We start from the raw sequence: 19,051 nt of genomic DNA, 5'->3' as shown, positions 1-19,051 counted from the left end.
GGGCGTCCACCATCAAGTCCACAACACCAACAGATAAATGATGGCAGCCTCTCTGATGTCTCCGTCACACTCTCTCCCGTGCTGAGATAAACCGCTCTGACTGTGACGATGTTCTCTCACTTTCCAACAACACCATCGTCCTTGATCTCGCTGCTGAAGTGACCCAGTTAGTTCACCACAATCCACATTCATCCTATGCAGCTGCAGGTGCAAGTATGTCTCTGAATAAAGGCCCGAGTCACCACAGCTATGAACTGTTTGACAAAGTTGTATGTAACTTATCCACTTTGTAAAATGCCACATAGATCATAAATAATAGCCTGGTCATATGGTCACAGCAGCAGGCAGCTTCTATTGAGAAATGAGACACACACAGAGTGATGCAGGGCTCTAGATGTAGAGAAAAGTCTCTTGTTTCCAGCTTGTCGGACGATGAAAGTGCTTCCATATGCCTGTGTTGGAGCTCAGACTCTGCGGGGAGGCATTTGCATCTGTGTCTGTTTAATACAGATCACATAAACCCGTGGGAAGAGGATTATTCATGCAGCCAAAACTGAGGGACAAAATGTTGATGTTTACTTGAAAGAGAAATTCTCTTCCTGTTGCCTCAGATTGTGGGCAGTTTAACTGTGTACAGCCAAACATGTGTGGCTGCTAACCTTGAACATGGAAACTGGGAAGAGGGTAAAATGTAAAAGTGAAGAACAGAAATGTTTATGGTGGTGCATCACATGTTTGTTTTGTGTGGCTGTATATTACAGTCTCACCATTATTCATATCTTTACATCTTTATTTATCTTTACAACTACTTGTGTTTTTTTAAGGTGTTGGTTCTCTCATTTATAGCCCAGATATGATCGTGTCTCATTAGATAAACAGTGACTGGATAAGAACCAAACCTATGTGGACAAAGGAGCAGAATAGCTCTCTGACGTCACAGACATACTTCATAGACATACTCACTTCCCCTCCACATGCAGCTCATAGGAGGCAAATGTGAGAAAGCAAACAGCGATCTGGGGCATCAAACCACACACAGAGGCCCAAAGGGGGACATGTAGAGTGAAACTTTATGGCTTAGGGTGTTACACACTCATGTGATCAGGAAATGAAGAGGCTGTGGGTCGATTTAAAAGTCTGATATGGAAGCGTGTTGCAGTCTTGTGCTCAAGGCCATGAGACCCTCGAAGGACGTTAATGACTGGCAGATAAAGATACAAGGTCTTAGACAAGGTCCTTAAATGTGTATTTGATTTATGATTTATTGTAATGCTGCAAACATCGAGCACAAGCTTCCGATTCCTAATGCGGTTCAGATCTATAGACAGTAAAGGATAAGCTTGTCTGTAAGTGTGTTACGTTTATCTGAAGCCGCTTCGTCTCTTTCACTTCATATCATAGTGCGGTTTATTTTGGGTTCTGTTTGCGTGCTTTATTGTCTCATTATCATCCCACTCTGCTCTCACTCACAGGCTGCAGAGCACAGATACATGTTCCGATTTAATCATATTGCAGTGGGTTGTGTTTGTTTTGGAAATGGTCTTTTTCTTCAGAGGAAAAATTATTACGCAACCAAACAGATACTGAGAAGCACGATGTTAATTTTTGATTGATTGTTGATTATACTGTTTATTGAGCTTTCACTGAGACAGAACTTGATTACTTTCTGGCCGACCTGTTTCAACCGCAGACACATCAAGTCATGGCCAGATGTGGAATATATTTTATTTGAGTATTTCCATTCTGTGCTAGTTCTTCGTTTCAAGGGGGGATTGAAGTTTCTACTGTGCATCTATCTGATGGATGGATTAAGGATCTGGTGAGATAAGTCCTGGGGTAAGAGAATACAAGTAAATCCTGTGTCTCGACATTGTTTCAGCCTAAAGGCAGGGTGCTTTTAAATGGAAATAACCTGACAGTGACCTGACAGTGAAGACCTCCAATTATTCATTACTGTTTGAAACAAAACTTGTGTCTCCATTGCAAACAAATGATCCTCCAATTTTGAACAGTTTAGAATGAAATAATGACAATTTTGGAATACTAATCAATAAATGTTTGTTTAAAAATTACAAAAAAAAATAATTATACAATTTATTTCCACTTTGACGTTATAGTACATTCTGCTGCTTTAACTCAAGAACAAATTTGCTGAACTTTAATCACACGATGGTACTTTCGAAAGTAAATGTATTGAAATTATTAGTATTGTTATTATTATCATTAGTAGTAGTGGAAGTAGTGAATTAGGTCTTTCTCACTGCCGCTTCCTGATATAACTTTTTGGTCTCTATCGCCCCCTGGTGGGAATTCTGAGCAGCACGCTCTGCTCGGGTAACTCAGGTGAGCGTGGCTCTGGTAAATGTTTCACCTGAGTGTGGTGACGTCACAGCACCTACAGGAACCAGAAACGCTGGGATCCACGATGAGCGCTTCTGGCTGTTGAATTTTCACCACTTTGGATGGACAAACCGCGCTGATACGAGCGAAATTCCCGGTCTGAGTTCAAACGGACTTTGTGTGTTTCGTGGACCATGTCGGCTTCCGCTATATTTGTGCTGGACCTGAAGGGAAAGGTAAGCACTGCGGAGCTGCAAGAGTACGCTGATAAACAGGCAGGTGGACCACTGAAGGTTCGATCAGCCGCTAGAGCCAAACTGGAACAATGCGTTAGACGTTTGAGAGTTTGTGTAAAACTTTTGAAGTGTGCCTTTAAGTGTCAAACATTAATGGCGTTTGCGTCGTTGTGTCGTTAAATATTAATAAGCAGCGACCCATTCATTGGCCTTTCCCCTGCTTCTCTGCGACACTTCCGGATACATGACAATTCACGGCAGTTGAAAGGGACACACACACACACACACACACACACACACACACACACAGTGCAGCCTTCAGTCACTTTGACAAATATAGAAGTGAAACCTTACACCTTATTCGACCCAGCTGGGAGAAAACAACATTGTTTCCATGTCCTCCAGTGTGTGTTTTCTGCAGCAGGAGTTGTTTGGCTTTATCTAATCAAATGAGTTCATGGTATCTGTTTCCCCTGTTATAGGTGCTGTGAGCCAATGTTCCCACAGTAGGAAGTGTTCTTTCAGGGGTCAGGGAGTTACATTATAAAAATCACTGTTCCCTTTTTTACCTATCATGCATATTGATAATTATTGACCTTGTTTTTTATTAATATACTATTGCATGGATTGTGTTGCGATATCATTTAAACTAGCTGGGTCACAGTGACGTCATCAGTACTGCCGAGGGTTAGTGTTCTGATTTGTTTTCATTCTCTTCCTTCTTTATGTGTACAATATATTAAGCTTTTATAATTATTTATTTATTATATAAATATACTTGACATGTGAGGAAGTGACAGAACCTCACACACCGCAATGTCATGCTGGCAACTTTACGACAATAAAACCAAAATGATTTATTAGAGCAAATACAATAAATGTGCACATAAACAGGAACTGCCAGATAGAATTACACTTCTTTGAAACATGGCATTGATTAATTAAGATTCCAAAGTTTGGGAACCCAAGAAATAGATGGTAACAGGAAGTGACGCTTTAAATTTTCGTCAAAACTTCATACTGCTGACGAGCGTATTGGTCTGATAACTGTGTGATGTCACTCCGCTCAGGTGTTGATTTGTCGCAACTACAAAGGCGACGTGGACATGGCGGAGATCGACCACTTCATGTCCATGCTCATGCAGCACGAAGAGGATGGTCTCATCTGCCCCGTGATGTCACGCGGCAACGTTCACTTCATGTGGATCAAGCACAGCAACCTGTACTGTATCTTTGTCCTCCTGGATGTTGATTTTTGACTCGGTGTGAATGTATTTAACTGTAATCTGGGACATGTCTCACTATTGTAATGGAAAGTCGTAGGCTTACGTGAGTGTGCACAGAATTCTCCTTGACTCGACCTCTGTGCAGTGGTGGCCACAACAAACAAGAACTCCAATGCCTGTCTGGTCTACTCGTTTCTCTACAAACTGGTTGAGGTGAGTTATAATCGAAAACCAAAGCTGGCGGTAAGTTTGGGTGAAACAGTTGTAAAGCAGATGGTTGTTGTGTTTACTGCAGGTGTTCACAGAGTACTTCAAAGAGCTGGAGGAGGAGAGCATCCAGGATAATTTTGTTGTCGTCTACGAGCTGCTGGACGAGCTGATGGACTTTGGATTTCCCCAGACCACCGACAGCAAGATCCTACAGGAGTGAGACTCAACACGCACTCAAATACACACACATACACAGAGATCTCAAAAGAAAACTACTTATTATTATTATTTAATGAGTAAATACCTTGGTAGGCCTTCATTGCATCGATGTAATCAACTTGAGCAAGGTCCTCCCATCTCTTGCAGATACATCACCCAGGAAGGTGCAAAGCTTGAGGTAGCAAAGTCCAAGGTACCGACTACTGTCACAAACGCTGTCTCCTGGAGGTCAGAGGGCATCAAATACAAAAAGAATGAGGTCTTTATTGACGTCATCGAGTCCATCAACGTATTGGTAAGAAGGACCATGGGATTGGTCTACTTAAACAAGTCTGAGGAAGCAGAAGTGGCAAACATGTTGTAGCAGGTGGGAAAGAGTGTCACATTAGCAGCCACTTATTAAACTGTAGATATTAGAGTGGATTGTTCAACTAAATGTTGTACAGCTACAGGATTTTGATGCACCAATGCCATTGTTCTTAACAGCCCATAATGAATCAAGAGAATGGACACTAGTAGATACTGTTTTATTGCCTTACTCCTCTTATTTATGCCTTACTCACGGCATGTAGTGTCATTGTATTGCTTTTTTAGTGGAAAATGCATGACCATTCCCTCTGATACTACATCATGTGATACATGATGTACTTCTTTGGTTCAATTGACCAGAAATCACATTGATGTGGAGTCAAAATCCTTTGTCAATTTAGTCAAAATTAGGTTTGCAAAGCAGAACTTAACCACCTACATGTCAGTGCATATGAAGCTAAATTGAATATTTATAGATATATTTGGATGACAAATAGCTTTGATGAGCTGAATGATTTATTCAGAGCTCTTTGTGGTTCAAACAGGTCAATGCCAATGGCAGCGTGATGAGCAGTGACATCGTGGGCAGCATCAAACTGAAGACGATGCTTTCTGGAATGCCTGAACTTCGCCTGGGCCTCAACGATCGCGTGCTCTTTGCTCTCACTGGACGTATGAATGCACACTCTGTATACATCCATCTACATAGGTTTCCTGCCCATGCTGTATCAATCTATCTACATTAGCTTTAGAAAGATGCGAGCGCTCATTGTTTTGCTTCGTCTTCAGGTGACAAAGGGAAGACGGTGGTCATGGAAGATGTGAAGTTCCACCAGTGTGTTCGGCTGTCACGTTTTGACAGTGACCGCACCATCTCCTTCATCCCCCCAGATGGGGAGTCTGAACTCATGTCCTACCGCATCAATACTCATGTTAGTCTGTGTTCATATTCCATATTTCAACAATTAATTTAGGCCTCATGTGTTGCATTTTGAGGCTGTTGTGATGCTGTTGTGATTGTGTGAAAGTGTTTTATTCTACCTTGAACTAATAGCAATCAATGCATCAATGCATCAATAACAGCATTGTATAGGAACTTGTATGGAAATGCAAGTAGCAGCATTCGTGCTATGTTGTAAATTTGTCATGTTTCCTTTTTTTCTCTACATAACCCTTTTCATGATGAAACCCTCTCATCTCTGACAGGTGAAGCCTCTGATATGGATCGAATCGGTCATAGAGAAATTCTCTCACAGCAGAGTGGAAATCATGGTTAAGGTACTGACAGGTTTTATATTTAAATGCTTTATATTTAAATGCTTAGGAAATATAAATTTATACACATGTTGAGACAAATGTCGTGGATGTAATATGGTTAGAGGTCATCTGATTCTGAAACCACCAGTTTGTGTTTACTCACAGTGAATCTTGTGTTGCCTTTACGGGTGAAGCTTTGGCTTTCCCCGCCTGGAGCAGTGATGTTTGTGCAAGAACAAAGCCAGAGGCCCTCACATGTTCACCCGCTCTTCTGTGTTGTGTTTTTAGGCAAAGGGGCAGTTTAAAAAACAGTCTGTCGCAAATAATGTGGAGGTGAGGGTCCCTGTGCCCAGTGATGCAGACTCACCCAAGTTCAAAACCAGCACAGGCAGCGCCAAATACGTGCCCGAGAAGAACCTGGTGGTGTGGACCATCAAGTCTTTCCCTGTATGAAATTCCCACATTTTCTATCTATTTAAATGCAAACCATTCTCACAGTGTTACTTTTGTAATATAGATTGCATTCTAGGGTATATTTTAGGTTTAATCGTCTCTTTGGGTTTCTACTCTTCTATCTGTCTTTGTGTTTGACTAATTCATTCATCATCCAGGGTGGAAAAGAGTTCCTAATGAGGGCTAGCTTTGGTCTGCCCAGTGTGGAGAACGCTGAGATGGAGGGCAAGCCTCCCATTACGGTCAAATTTGAAATCCCATACTTCACAGTCTCAGGGATACAGGTATGTGTGCCTATTCTGTGCATGATGAAGTGAAGTTCTCTTTTATTGTCAACCAACCCACAAATATGTAGCCTACCACAGTTCCTCAGTCATTTAAATGTGTTGATCACTCATTTCCAACAGGTGCGATATATGAAGATCATAGAAAAAAGTGGTTACCAAGCTTTACCATGGGTTCGCTACATTACACAGAGTGGAGGTAATTCATTCATTTTCAAAAATCTAAGCCCCCAATTCATTAAGCCCACAGACATAAACAACCCACATTTTAACTTTCATAATTTTGCTGTACATTTGTTCTCTGTTTAGATTACCAGCTGCGGACCAATGTTTAAAAGTGACGGGCTGAATTATGAATAACGTCCAAGAATTCCAGCGGAGCAGCAAGTGAAAACTTTAACTGCACTACAAAATAATATCTTTACATTTCATCTTATCTGCTTGATGGTGTTTCATGAAAATTGTGTGTAATTAATTGATTTTAATGTATAAATGTTTAGACTTCTGCTAATTATTAAAACCTTTATGAAAGCCTCCCACAAAAAAAACTGTTTGTCATGTTTGTTGATTTTATTTGTTCCCTTTTTTCTTGTGTTTTCTACATTTTAATGCAGATCCAAAATGACATCATACTTTATGCGTCTCACAGTCACAAGATTCCGCCTAAAACTAAAAACTAAAAACCGCCTTTTTTTAAAACTCCATCATCCATAAACATTCAACCGAGAGTTCAGAAATCTGAACGAACGGCCCCTTTGAAGCCGTCAGCGTATGAATAGCCCGCCTTTTACACTACGCGCTCTGATTGGTCAGTTGCGTTGTTACCACAGTGATAGTATAGTAACCGAGCTAACTCCGCCCCTTTCACCATATTTGCAACGGCGACTCCCCATCGGCGAGCTGTGATTGGTCAAAGCTCCTCTCCTGCAATGTTTGTAAATTGTAGTGGAGAGACAGCCGGATTCCCAGCGCGCAAACGTTTCTTCCAATATTGACAAACTTTGGATTTGATTCGCTTCAGAAGTGAGGGACGGTTAGACACAGCGGCACAGACACACCAGACGCCGAATTGAATCATCTCAAAGCAAACAAGGTACGCACATAAAAAGCTCCACACCGTTATTTTCCATCTGAATTTACTCGCCTTTTAATGTTAGCATTAGCCGGGGTGCTAACGCCTACTACCGCCGCGTCTTATCTGCAAAATGACTCAACGTAAACGTAAAGCTTTGTTAAAACGCTGTTTGCTAGCATTACCGGCTAACGCGGCGCCATTGGAGACGATAACATAAGCGGGTGTTTCAGCTAGCGGAGACTCACGTTATCTTCACCAAGCCAGCTCCGTGTATGAGCTCAACGAGTGACCGAATTAACTGGTGACTTCAGCCTTAATGCGTCGGCGGTTGCTTTAGCGACGGCAGATCCGCCTCGGTAAATAAAAGGATGAATAGACATGGCTGTTCTGTACCTTAAGAGACATTGTTCAGTGTCTTTGAATGAGTGAACCTCTCATTAAAAAGAGGCTGCCTGTGTCTTTACTGTGAATATGTGTCTTTATATTTGAATCTCCTTTTAGCTCGGTTGAATTCGAGCGAAACTGTCACCAAAATAAAATCTACTCTAAATCCGCTAACTAGGAGGTGGTCCGTTGAAATGCGACTCAGTATATCTTGTTGGTGTTGTCATGTTTACATTAGACTTTCCATGCAACGTACAATAGGGCGGTACATGCATTTACTGTATGTACACCCACGAATATTAAAATAGCTCCACTTCATCATTAAACAATTTCATTCACTGTAAATGGCTAAAGTCACCAGTGTACACGGTCGCTCGTCATTCCGATACACCGACGCGGTCATTGTGTTTGAGAGTCTTTCTCGGCAAAAGTTAGGACGTCTGAGTTTGAGCGTGTTGATCTCTTTGCACCCAGGCTTTGCACACAGGCAGAGACTAACTACAGTGACACGCCGTGAACATGACCAAGGGTGAGATGAAGGCCGGGGACGCTCTGTCCATGGCGGCGGCGACCGGGAACGCGGCCAGGTTGAAGCAGCTCTTGGACGGGACCGGAGTGCACCCGGATACCCTCAATGAATTCGGCTTCACTGCGTTGCAGGTGAGGGTCACGACACGGTGGGTCGATCACTCCCCGTTATTCATCATCTGTTTGAAATACTGTTAGGTTACCGGCCTTTGAGATACACCGGATGCGTCCTTAAAGTGCTTCAAAGGGGAACTCCCCGGATCAATACTCCTGATTTTTTATTACAATTTTCTTTTCGAATTGTCAGAGGGGACCACTGTTGGTATTCGAAGCGCCCCCTGCTGGTGGACCAGACAGCTCTGGAAATTCCAGCACAGAATCAAAACAATTGATGTCAAAGAACATTATAGTTGTATTAGTGCATTATTTATGTTCACAAATACATTATATTTAATTACTATTCTTTTTTAATTAAGGATGACCTTTTTGGGGAACTTGTAGGCATAAGTGTCTTTGTGTCGGTGGCTTGTAGTTGAGGTGGTGCTTAAATGTTGCTGTTTACTCAGAGGTGGTACTTTTAGAACATAAGTCATCAAAGCCTGCTAAAAAACAGACTCTGACCACGGTTGCCCGTTCACATCTGTTCTTGTGACAGGGGATGATGATGGGGCACGACATGATTGCCAATTTGCTGTTGGAAAAAGGAGCAAACCCGAACGTCCAGGACCATCACGGGGTAGCACCAGTCCACGATGCAGCCCGTACAGGATTCCTGGACACTGTGGAGGTTCTGGTGGAGTACGGCGCATCAGTAAACATCCCGGACAAGAGTGGTGCCCTTCCTATCCACATTGCCATCCAGGAAGGCCACTGGAATGTAGTGGAGTTTTTGGCGCCGCTGTCTGAGCTGAAGCACACCAACGACAGCAGCAGTCAGACGTCGTGGCCCTGACTTTATATGGGCCTGATGTCTGACTTATTTTTCACTCATTTTCATGGTTATTGGGGTTGTGGGGCTGTTTTGTGCCTGCTGGGTAATCTTCCCAAACACTGTTTGTTTCCAACCTGGTGACTTGAACTCATTTATGTTTTAAGGGTAACTTTTAATAGTGGTTTAGCATTAATATGTGATACTGGACATGTTGTCCTGGCAGCTTCTTTCAGGGGATGGGTGGATGTGTAGACGCCTCTTTGCACAGTGCAGTTTAGGCACCTTTAGATATATATATATATATTTTTCCCTATGAATTGGGAGTGCACATTTATAGCTAGTTTTTGCCCAGTGTTTCATAATGATTGCATTATTATTCTCATTGTGTATGAATGGTAATTGTTTATGTGGTTTTTGACAACTTGATAAGTTGCACTCTGATTGCTTTGCATTTCTGTGTTTCTCTTAATGACATGTTCTTAGATTTAGCATTTTCTGTTATTTATTGTTGGAATTGGATTGGATAATCTTTTATTGTTATTAGTTAAAATGTTATTTATACAAATACTTTTAAAACAAATGTGAAACTATTTTGTCTTAAGGACGAAAACACAAAATAAAGTGTTGAACTTGATTTTGTGTCTTAGTTTTGATTTTGAACTCTTCATCTAATATGTATTTAGCAAAACAAAGAAATATCTTAATAGGAATCTTCAATTTGAAAATGGCATTCCCCAATTTGTAAGGTTTCTGTGTTATTTTCTCATTTGTTCGGAGGAACGCAGATCTTCAGGACGAAATATCAGACAAAATGACTTAACATGAAGGTGTTAGAAGGATTTCTAGACCAATTAAATAGTTTCATATATGAAACTGCATGGTTGACCGGTAATGGGGACAGAGAGGCAGAGCAGTTTGCTTTGTTTACTTAGATATTATAACCGGGGTCCAGCCTTTCCTCAAGGTGAATCATAAAGAGAGATTATAATGACTGCGCTGGAATGCACTGCATGGTGAAAACGGTGTAAGGTCACAGATACTGAGGGTGGAATGAAGCATCATGAATGAGAGCCCTGTTTAGGTCACTTTGCTTTGCTTCTTTCCCAACTCAACCTTCTGAATTCTGCAGACCCTCTTCCAATGAAGGAAGAGTGACGTGTCTGGCTCTTTGAAACGACTCAACTGATGACATATAATGTAATGACATGTGATCAACATTTGAGCTTGAAAATGATGCCATTCTGAAAACACATCTCTACCTCATCAAGCCGATTTGGAATCAATCATAATTTACCACGAAATCACATGAATTTGCATCAGATTAATCTCAATTAAGAGATTCTGCTATTTAATAACACTGTTATTTACATTAATATAGTACATGGATGCCTGCTGGGAGCTCTCAGGAGTTTCTGCTGAGGGAGGACACTGTCACTCAGAATCTCCACCCAAGTTTCCCAGACAGGGCAGATGTTGAAATGTGTGCCTCTGTGTTTCGTCAGCCATCCACATCCTGATCTTGAGTCATACAAACAGAGTTCTGGATCTGTTGTCGGTCACAGCTTGAAATGTTTCATTCTTACAGTAACAGCTCAGTATTTCACAACAATGGAGAAAGATGCAGCCTCAGAGCCGCATGCAGCCACTAGGTCGAGCTCCCTGACTTCCCTGAGCACATACGGGGGTGTGTCACGCTGGATGACTCCCTGGGTAAACATGGCTGTGGTTCATTTGCCATTCAGATTAGCAGAAGGGCATATTAGTTCAAAGGCTTCAGAACAACAACAATCAGCTTTGACTCAATTGTGAGCCTGCTTCTTTTAAACGTTTGAGACAGGACCACAAACACTTAGATGAGGACTGAGAGATGATGGTTTAAGTGTGTAATGGTGAGAGTTTTTGTTCCTCTTTCAGAGAAAATGACCATGTGATAAACTGTCTCATCGGGAATAAGACCGAAAGTGGAATGTAATTAAGATGCTTCATGTGACAAATGAGCAAATCACATTTCAGAGAGAGAAGCGAAGTGTATAACACAACATATGTATGTACACAACAACAGCATGGCAGAAAGCTTCCCTCTCTGATTTTCCTACTAATGTAAATGAGCACGACCGGGCCTGTTGACACGCCCACAAACTACACCCACACACAGCTCCAAACATGACAGCATACCCCCTCCAAGTGAAAATATGTCTGCATCTCCCTTTCTGGAGTCGTGCGATGTCTCATCCATTAAGCAACAACACTGGAAAGCTCCCATATTATCCTGTAAACTATTGACATTTCTTTAATGGCACATTGTGTAAGTGACACACTTTTACTGCCCAGGGAGAGGCAACAGGGAAATGATTACCAGGGCCCGATGACTTGGTTGCATCAAATTCCAGCAATGCACCTTTGGCAATTTCCATTGGATTCTGTCTGTTGAGCAGTCATTGTGTCTCTGGCAGCTCTCTGGGTTCCTACACAATAATAATATTTGCAAGACAAAACAAACTCATTCCCAAAGAGCCTTGGAGGCTGTGTGTGTGTGTGTGTTTGAGTGTTATAGAGGTATGTTCCTAAACTGGCTGATAAGATGGCGAGCTAGGACATGACCAGCACTGTTTACACGGAAAACTGGAAGCACTGGCTCCAACATTAATAGCCTGGGAGAGAGAGAGAGAGAGGGAGAGAAGGAGGCTGGGAAATATAGTGTTTTACTGGATTGTATTTATCTCACGTTCTGCTGTAGTTATTGGTTACATTACACATTAAAACCTTAAATTCAACACAAGGTTTTTACTGTTGTCGGGGGGAAAGACATTCAATCTCAGCCTTGATTCAGGTCAGATTCTATCGTTTTTTTAAAAGGAAAATATCTAGTTACACACACAGATTTAAAGCTTACACCAACACCAAGAGATGAATGAGGCAGTGACACGATGAAAGGAGTGAACACTGTGTGACACCAGAGCAGAGACCACTGAGCTACATAACACTCATGTAAAAGCCAGCAGGTAAAACCACTGCTTGTTGAATGCTATTAAGAACACTGATCACCATCATGTCATCACCTCTAAGTGCCTCATGGATGAATTCAGGCTGAACTGGGAGTAGATTGGCAGCAGCAGCACTGGTGGGAATCCGGACTTCTATCTGATGAAGTATAAACCTGTTCAACAGGATGCAGTATAACCATAATTTGCTCATCTGATACGCTTTGAGAACATTCAGTAAACATGACACCAGTTAGAATGAAAATGCTGAATCATGATGATTTCAAAGTCAAGCTGTGCAGACTGTGTTTGTTATGAAAGTTGGATCTTTGTCTCATCTGCTGTCCTCTTGATACACAGCTGCTACAAATTTATTTATCCAAAGGTACTAAAAAGTAAACAGGAAAATATTCTAATATTTATATATATATATATATATATATATAAATGTGTAAAAACATAAAAAATACGAGATTGTCACTCATTTACAGATTTGACCACAAACTCCATGATGTGATTGGTCTAATTATCTATGGAGGTTTGGTTTGTTCTGTTTCATATCAAACATTTACACAAAATGCATGAATATTCTGAACACACTGTGTGTCCTCCATGTCTGATCACAATGGACACTGTAACAGAACCTCCTAAAAGCAGTCAGTGTTGCTCTGAGCTCTGCAAACTCAGCTATCAGCCATTGTTTGCCGTATATCTGACGGCAGAAGATCTACCAGGCTGTCCTCTACCACCACCCCGCTGAGTTTCAGCAGGGGACAGTCCCCTACCTCCACAGGCAGAGACTCCAGACGGTTCCCTTTGATCTCCAAGCGAACCAGCTGCCCCAAGTTTCCTATTCGAGGGCTAAGGGACGGCAGGCAGTTGTTTCCAATGGCCAGAGTCTTAAGCCTTTTACAGGAGAAGAGCTCCTCTGGCAGCACTTCTAAGGAGTTGAAACTAGCACTAAAGAACTGAAGGCCCTGCAGGATTCCCACCTCTGGAGGGAGGGAGGTGAGCTGGTTGTGGGAGACGTTGAGGTGCCTGAGTTTGGTGCAGTAGAACATCCTGGAGGGAAGCTTTCGAAGCTTGTTCCAGCTAATGTCCAGCGTCTCCAGGAATTGCAGCTTGCTGATGTGGTCAGGGATGTAAGCAATGCTGTTGTACCACAGCTTGAGTGTCACCAAACGGCCGCAGTGCTGTAGACTCAGAATTTCCTCCACAGTGGTCAGCTTATTGTCCTTCAAGTCCAGCTCCTGGAGATTAGTCAGGCTGAAGACAGCGCTCGGGATTCGCTCTAAACTGCAGCCCACTAACTCCAGTGAGGCAAGGTTGGTTAACTTCTTCAGGCTGCTAAAAGCTTGGAGCTTGCCACCTTCGTTATAGATACACAATCGCTGTAATTGTGATGCAACATCCCCAACACTAGGTGGGATCTTAGTGAGGTTGCAGCGAAGAGTGAGAACTCTGACAGCTTTAAGCTCACGAAGAGAGTCTAAAGTAGCACTACGGGATACTTCATTGGACAAAGGACCGGTCAGATGTAATTCTTCCAGGCCGTTCAGGGCGTACATCCATAAAGGTACTCCTTCTAAACTCTCAAACAGCAGACGCAGCACTTTTAAATTCTCTTTGAGGTGGTTCAGGGCAGCGACTTGAAGCTTTGCATGGCAGTTGACAAGTGTTAGCTCCTGAAGTGAACCTAGCTGTGCCACACTGCCTGGGATGGTCACATTGGTGAGGAGCTCCAGTTTGAGAGACTCTACCTCAGGCATCTCAAAGACTGTGTCAGGAAGCCCCGGCAGCATGAACAGGTGGAGCTCCAACTTGTTACTCACATTTTTTGCAAGGCGTGTGCGCAGCTTCTTGGCGGTCCACTCGTAGTTGAGGTTGACCTGGCGGAGGTGGCTCTCACTGACCTCGGAGAGAAAGACAGCAAATCGCTTGGAGTAAAGAGCATCGTATTGGTCAATCAGGTGCAGGAGGAAGGCAAAGTCGTTCTTCATATCCGGTATGTCATTAATGCCCGTCTCCAGTCTCACTTGCTCAAACGAGTACTCCTTCAGAGGGCGATGGAACAGCCAGTAGAGGGTGTAGACACACAGAAGCCCGTACACTCCCACAAAGCAGATGTAACAATAGCCAAGCTTGGAGAAAAGATGAGCCTTGTTGTGGTTGCAGCAGTAGATATCAAAACCAGTCAACTCAGGAGGAACCAAGCAACGCACTACAACCTCTATTCTTGGAACCAGCACCGCGCTGTAGATGATGATAAGAAGGACCTTGAAGACTTTGAGTGATGTCTGTAACACATACATGACATAGAGAAGGTCTGCCTCCTCCACATGAGTCCTGAACTTCTTCACCTTCTCAAACAGAGCCTTGGCTTGTTCTCCTTCTTTCTTATCCAACACAGAGACAGCTGGCTGCGGCTCTGGGGCTTTCTTCTCTGGGTTAGACTTAACAGAGGAGGAGCGAAGAAGCCCTGTGGATTCCTCCTCTGCCGCTGGGCCAGCACTAGCTTTTGACATGGTGTTCCTCCTCAAAATGACCAGTTTCTCCTCCCCTCGTTCCTCGGAGACCTCACTCAGGGCCCTCGTGGTCCAGGGGGAGTCGAAGCACTTCTCGAGGATGGTGACAAAGAGGTCAATTTTGGAAGATGTCCCGGGGAACTTGAACCAAAAGCTGCTAGCCACCATGAAGATCATAGTGTGAATGACCACGAGATATGGAAAGTACTTCCCATACCAATGGACAGACCTTTCATAGCAGTAGTGGTTGATGAACACGTACTGGTGGATGTCCAGACCGTTCTTGCGGCCGAACACCTCGCGGATGATGGGGCTCACGGGTTGGATCAGCGAACTCTCCCAGGTCTCGTTCTCCCCGTACCTCATGATGTGGCTGCAGTCAATAGCCTCGGGTGTCGGGCTGGTGAAATGGCTGGGCAGACAGGAAATTTTGTCTTGGGTGAGCTGTGCGGAAATGGGAAGAATAAAAATGATAGGAAATTAGTTTTCCTATTTGATCCAAAATCGTTTCACTCATCACAAACTAATTGAAGGATTCCTAAATTAGGTCACTAAAATAAGAGTGTAGCAACTTTTTAAAAGTTTAAATTTATTTATTATTTTATTTGTTGGCAATATTATCTCAAAGAAATCATTGCATTCATTACATATTGAGAAGCAATTAAAGAAGATGCGGAAAATCTTGTCCAATCCCCAACCTTTCCCTGCCTCACTTCCTGTGTGGGCAGAGCCCCAGAGTCTTTATGGAGGGAAACATCAGTGTGGAACATGAAGGCTGCAGGTGGCGGCCACTTTCCCTCATTAGGCTGTACTGTGTGAACTAGTAAGTTTTTGGTTGGAAAATCATTGTTGGTGACTTTGTGAAGCCTCATATTTAGTTGTGGTTATTGGCACCATGAGTGCTTGAGTTGAAACCTGGACGTATTCAGTACAGATTGTTTTTGCAGGGGGAAATGTAAAGTTTGCACAATAAGAGAAAGCTTATTCAAATGAACCCCATGTTAAAGCAACAGAACAGAGCCTGACTGTGAATTCCCACCTGGAGCTGATTTGCTGCTGTACAGGTGAACCTTCCATGGCCGGTCTGACCACACTTTGCTCACTGATTTGCGGAATCACTTGCAAAATGCATTTCTATCAGTGAGACGAATTAAGATGTCGCCTCTTTATCTGTTCCAACAAGTCTTGTCTGTTTGATACAAGGTTTAACTTGAATGCTTGTAGCTGGTGAAGCTTTTGATAGCCGAGCTAGGATCCACAAATGTCGCTCATCAGTACTTCCTATCTTTCCAAATGTGATCTCACAATTGTGCTGTGACAAGTATTTAAGATAAGATAAGATAAACGTTTATTATCCCGAGGGGAATAACTGTGCAACAGCACAGAATGAAACTAGAAATCACCAAAACTAGTGCAATATAAATTTAAAGTGTATCCTGTTGTGTTTTTATTGTCTCATGTGAACGTTTACTCAGGAATAAGGAAAATGAGATGTTGAGACACATTATGCAGCATATTGGGGATCTGAATGCAGTTTGTGGGTAAGGAGAGAAGCGCTGTTACATCGTTTGTTTCCTTAACTTGAAGGTTGGATAATGTAGTATTTGCTGTGGAATGTACCAACACACAGAGGAGGGGGTGTGATGATCAAAGTACTTCTCTAAGACATTGTGATCTGCTGTAATGCATACAAATATTGAGGTTTCACCCTTGCCAGGATGGTTAGTTTGTTAGTAGTGATTATGTGGCTAAACAGTTTCACCTGTACCCTCACATTTAAGGATTAAAGGGATTATGATCATACAGTGTTTGGTTTGCAGGCGCCTCACCTGTAAGGTGCATCCAAAGACTCCAATCATCAGCATGGCAACACAAAGATACTCGGAAAAAACGTCCCACCATGGCTTCAGGACCCGATACTGTCGATTCTGTTCTGAGCCAAAATTTCTGAATTCACCCACTGGGATCATCCTGCTGCTGCTGCTGCTGCACACTGAGGGAAAACAAGAGGTGGACTGATGAAGAGAACACAGAATCCCTTTGGAGACTAAGGTCATTTTTGCAATATTCCCTGTCATGTTCTCTTCATTCTGTATCTAAGTTAAATCCTTCGCTAGACAGGACTACGTGTTTTGAGGTTTGTCATGTTGATGTGGCAGGAAGATACTGAGCTCTGTTTGTGTGGAGGGCTCAATAAAATGTGCTTCATGTTGAGCAAAGACAATTTGTGGCCTCACTATTAATGTTCTACATGCACCCAGACCTGTTTGGAGATAAAGGAGTTAATGTGTTGCTACTCTGACGCTGAGCTCTTATATAGGCTGACCTATTGAAATAGTAAACCAATAGTTGTGAAAAATCTAAAAATAACCCTATAAGAACATAAAGCATCGTTTGCTGACTAAGTTTACATGCTGGACTGATTTTCTACTGAGATGATGGAACCTTTTAATACTGAGGTCACAAAACACAAATCCATAATGGAAATGGTAAAGTAAAATAATCAATATTCGTTTTCTGTGAATAAAAAAGAGATGAAACAGTTTGTACTCTGTATATTTGATACATGTGGAAATGGAACTATTGAAATGTGTAAAATCAAATGAATGAAACTATGAAAGAAATACAGACATGTTCATGTAAAATACATTTGAAACATGGAAAATAAGAAATGAAATGACAGAAATGCTGAAAATGTTCCTTGTTCATTACGTCATTGGACATGAGACTCACAGTGATTATTAATTACACAGAACACAGAGCGGTCAGTGCTGCAGAGGGTCATAACAGTATACCGGTATAACGTGTCAGCTTTGTTCTCACACACACACACACACACACACACACACACACACACACACACACACCGGCGGGGGGATAAACGGGGTTTGTTTTCGCTGAGCTGAACAGTGAATGAGTGACGCCGACTTTCAAAGTGGAGAAACTAGTTTGACAACTACAGTCCACAGGGAAGGGCGACATACAATTACAGTCTGGATACAATGGCTGCTATAACATCACAAACAAGCATCAGATTTCAAAAGATACCAACTAAATGCTTTAAAATGACCTCCGTGTTTACATAATTAGATTAATAATAACTCGATGCGTTTATTCCTCCCCTTTTTTTTGGAGGAAAGACGCAAATCACGCATGCGTCCACATCTGGTCCTTTACTTCTTTCTTCTTCCTTTAACTTTGTCAACAAAATACTTTATATGTCCCTTAAGTGTTACAGCTAAGTGCTACAGACCAGTCCAGTACCGAACCTATCGGGTTCGGGTGTAGGCAGGTGTGTGGTTCCGGTGACCTTACCTGAGTCCGCACAGGATCCGCGCGCGCCTGCTGTCCGCTGGGATCAGGCGCATTGCTTCACCTGTGTTAAGGTGGAAAGAGTAAGACTTCCGTATGGGATTTTCAAAATCAAATTACTTCCGGTAGACTTTGCTGCTTTTGCTTAATTCCCCATTTTTCGACACCCTTTATTTGACAAGAATTATAGTATAAATAGTACACTATAGTTTTAAAGTGTAAATGTTTGTGTGCAGAGGGGATGAGAGGTGTTCTGTGTTATGAGGACTGATATTTGGAGATGGGTACTTTTGGAAAAGTTTTGATATGTTTTTGACCGTGAAGTTGCGCCTGCAGAACAAATTTAACAGCTTTTTACACAAAACTTTCGTCGTCAAATGTTGTCCATTCATGACTCACAGGTAGAAACATTTGCAAACTGTGCCTCGAATCATTTGTGGTTCTATTTCCCATTATCACAAGTGGTGTGGGTTCCTGCTTTGTGGTTCCTATTTATTCCTCTAAATCAGGGGTATTCAAAAATGTAAAGAGGTCCAGTTAGAGAACATTTCTTGAAGCAAAGGTCCAGAAGATCATAATGTCTAACTGTTTAGTGTGATATATGTTTAAGTAGCCTATTTTGTAGCAACATCGGCATGTAATCAATACCTGATTGTTAAATCAAATGAATTCAGTATGATTCAAAAACGTTTTACATTGTCATATAACAGAACATATTTGTACCAAGTAAAAGTAGCATTTTAAAATAAGTATAAATACAAAATAAATAAATAAAATGTGA

At 42.2% G+C, this 19,051-nt stretch overlaps 3 protein-coding genes across 4 annotated transcripts; 2 read left to right on the top strand and 1 right to left on the bottom strand.

The window, feature by feature from the left end:
• Nucleotides 1-2,352: 2,352 nt before the first annotated feature.
• ap1m2 (adaptor related protein complex 1 subunit mu 2) lies at nucleotides 2,353-7,071 on the top strand. Its single transcript, XM_076170403.1, has 12 exons — nucleotides 2,353-2,576; nucleotides 3,647-3,803; nucleotides 3,948-4,015; nucleotides 4,098-4,228; nucleotides 4,379-4,526; nucleotides 5,086-5,212; nucleotides 5,330-5,472; nucleotides 5,747-5,818; nucleotides 6,086-6,244; nucleotides 6,409-6,534; nucleotides 6,658-6,733; nucleotides 6,844-7,071. Exons 1-12 carry the CDS (start codon nucleotides 2,535-2,537, stop codon nucleotides 6,867-6,869), a joined length of 1,275 nt encoding a protein of 424 aa, XP_076026518.1. The 5' UTR covers nucleotides 2,353-2,534; the 3' UTR covers nucleotides 6,870-7,071.
• Nucleotides 7,072-7,451: 380 nt separating this feature from the next.
• Nucleotides 7,452-10,048, top strand: cdkn2d (cyclin-dependent kinase inhibitor 2D (p19, inhibits CDK4)). Of its 2 annotated transcripts, none has more exons than XM_076170335.1 (3): nucleotides 7,452-7,627; nucleotides 8,481-8,653; nucleotides 9,177-10,048. In XM_076170335.1, the coding sequence occupies exons 2-3, from the start codon at nucleotides 8,513-8,515 to the stop codon at nucleotides 9,471-9,473; spliced, it is 438 nt and encodes a 145-aa protein (XP_076026450.1). In that variant the 5' UTR covers nucleotides 7,452-7,627; nucleotides 8,481-8,512; the 3' UTR covers nucleotides 9,474-10,048. The 2 variants fall into 2 exon arrangements, with proteins under 2 accessions (XP_076026450.1, XP_076026451.1); XM_076170336.1 differs by having other exon boundaries at nucleotides 8,468-8,653.
• A 2,263-nt stretch (nucleotides 10,049-12,311) lies between these two features.
• LOC143016190 (volume-regulated anion channel subunit LRRC8C) lies at nucleotides 12,312-18,343 on the bottom strand. The gene is made up of 3 exons (XM_076170393.1): nucleotides 18,274-18,343; nucleotides 16,788-16,951; nucleotides 12,312-15,402 (listed from the first exon to the last, which is right to left on the bottom strand). Exons 2-3 carry the CDS (start codon nucleotides 16,926-16,928, stop codon nucleotides 13,117-13,119), a joined length of 2,427 nt encoding a protein of 808 aa, XP_076026508.1. The 5' UTR covers nucleotides 16,929-16,951; nucleotides 18,274-18,343; the 3' UTR covers nucleotides 12,312-13,116.
• Nucleotides 18,344-19,051: the final 708 nt, after the last annotated feature.

This window comes from Genypterus blacodes, unplaced genomic scaffold (assembly GCF_046128005.1).
Source record: "Genypterus blacodes isolate CSIRO-AG114 ecotype Tasmania unplaced genomic scaffold, CSIRO-AGI_Gbla_v1 ptg000216l_1, whole genome shotgun sequence".
Lineage (NCBI taxonomy): Eukaryota > Metazoa > Chordata > Actinopteri > Ophidiiformes > Ophidiidae > Genypterus > Genypterus blacodes.
This window is presented reverse-complemented; position numbering and strand designations above follow the sequence as displayed.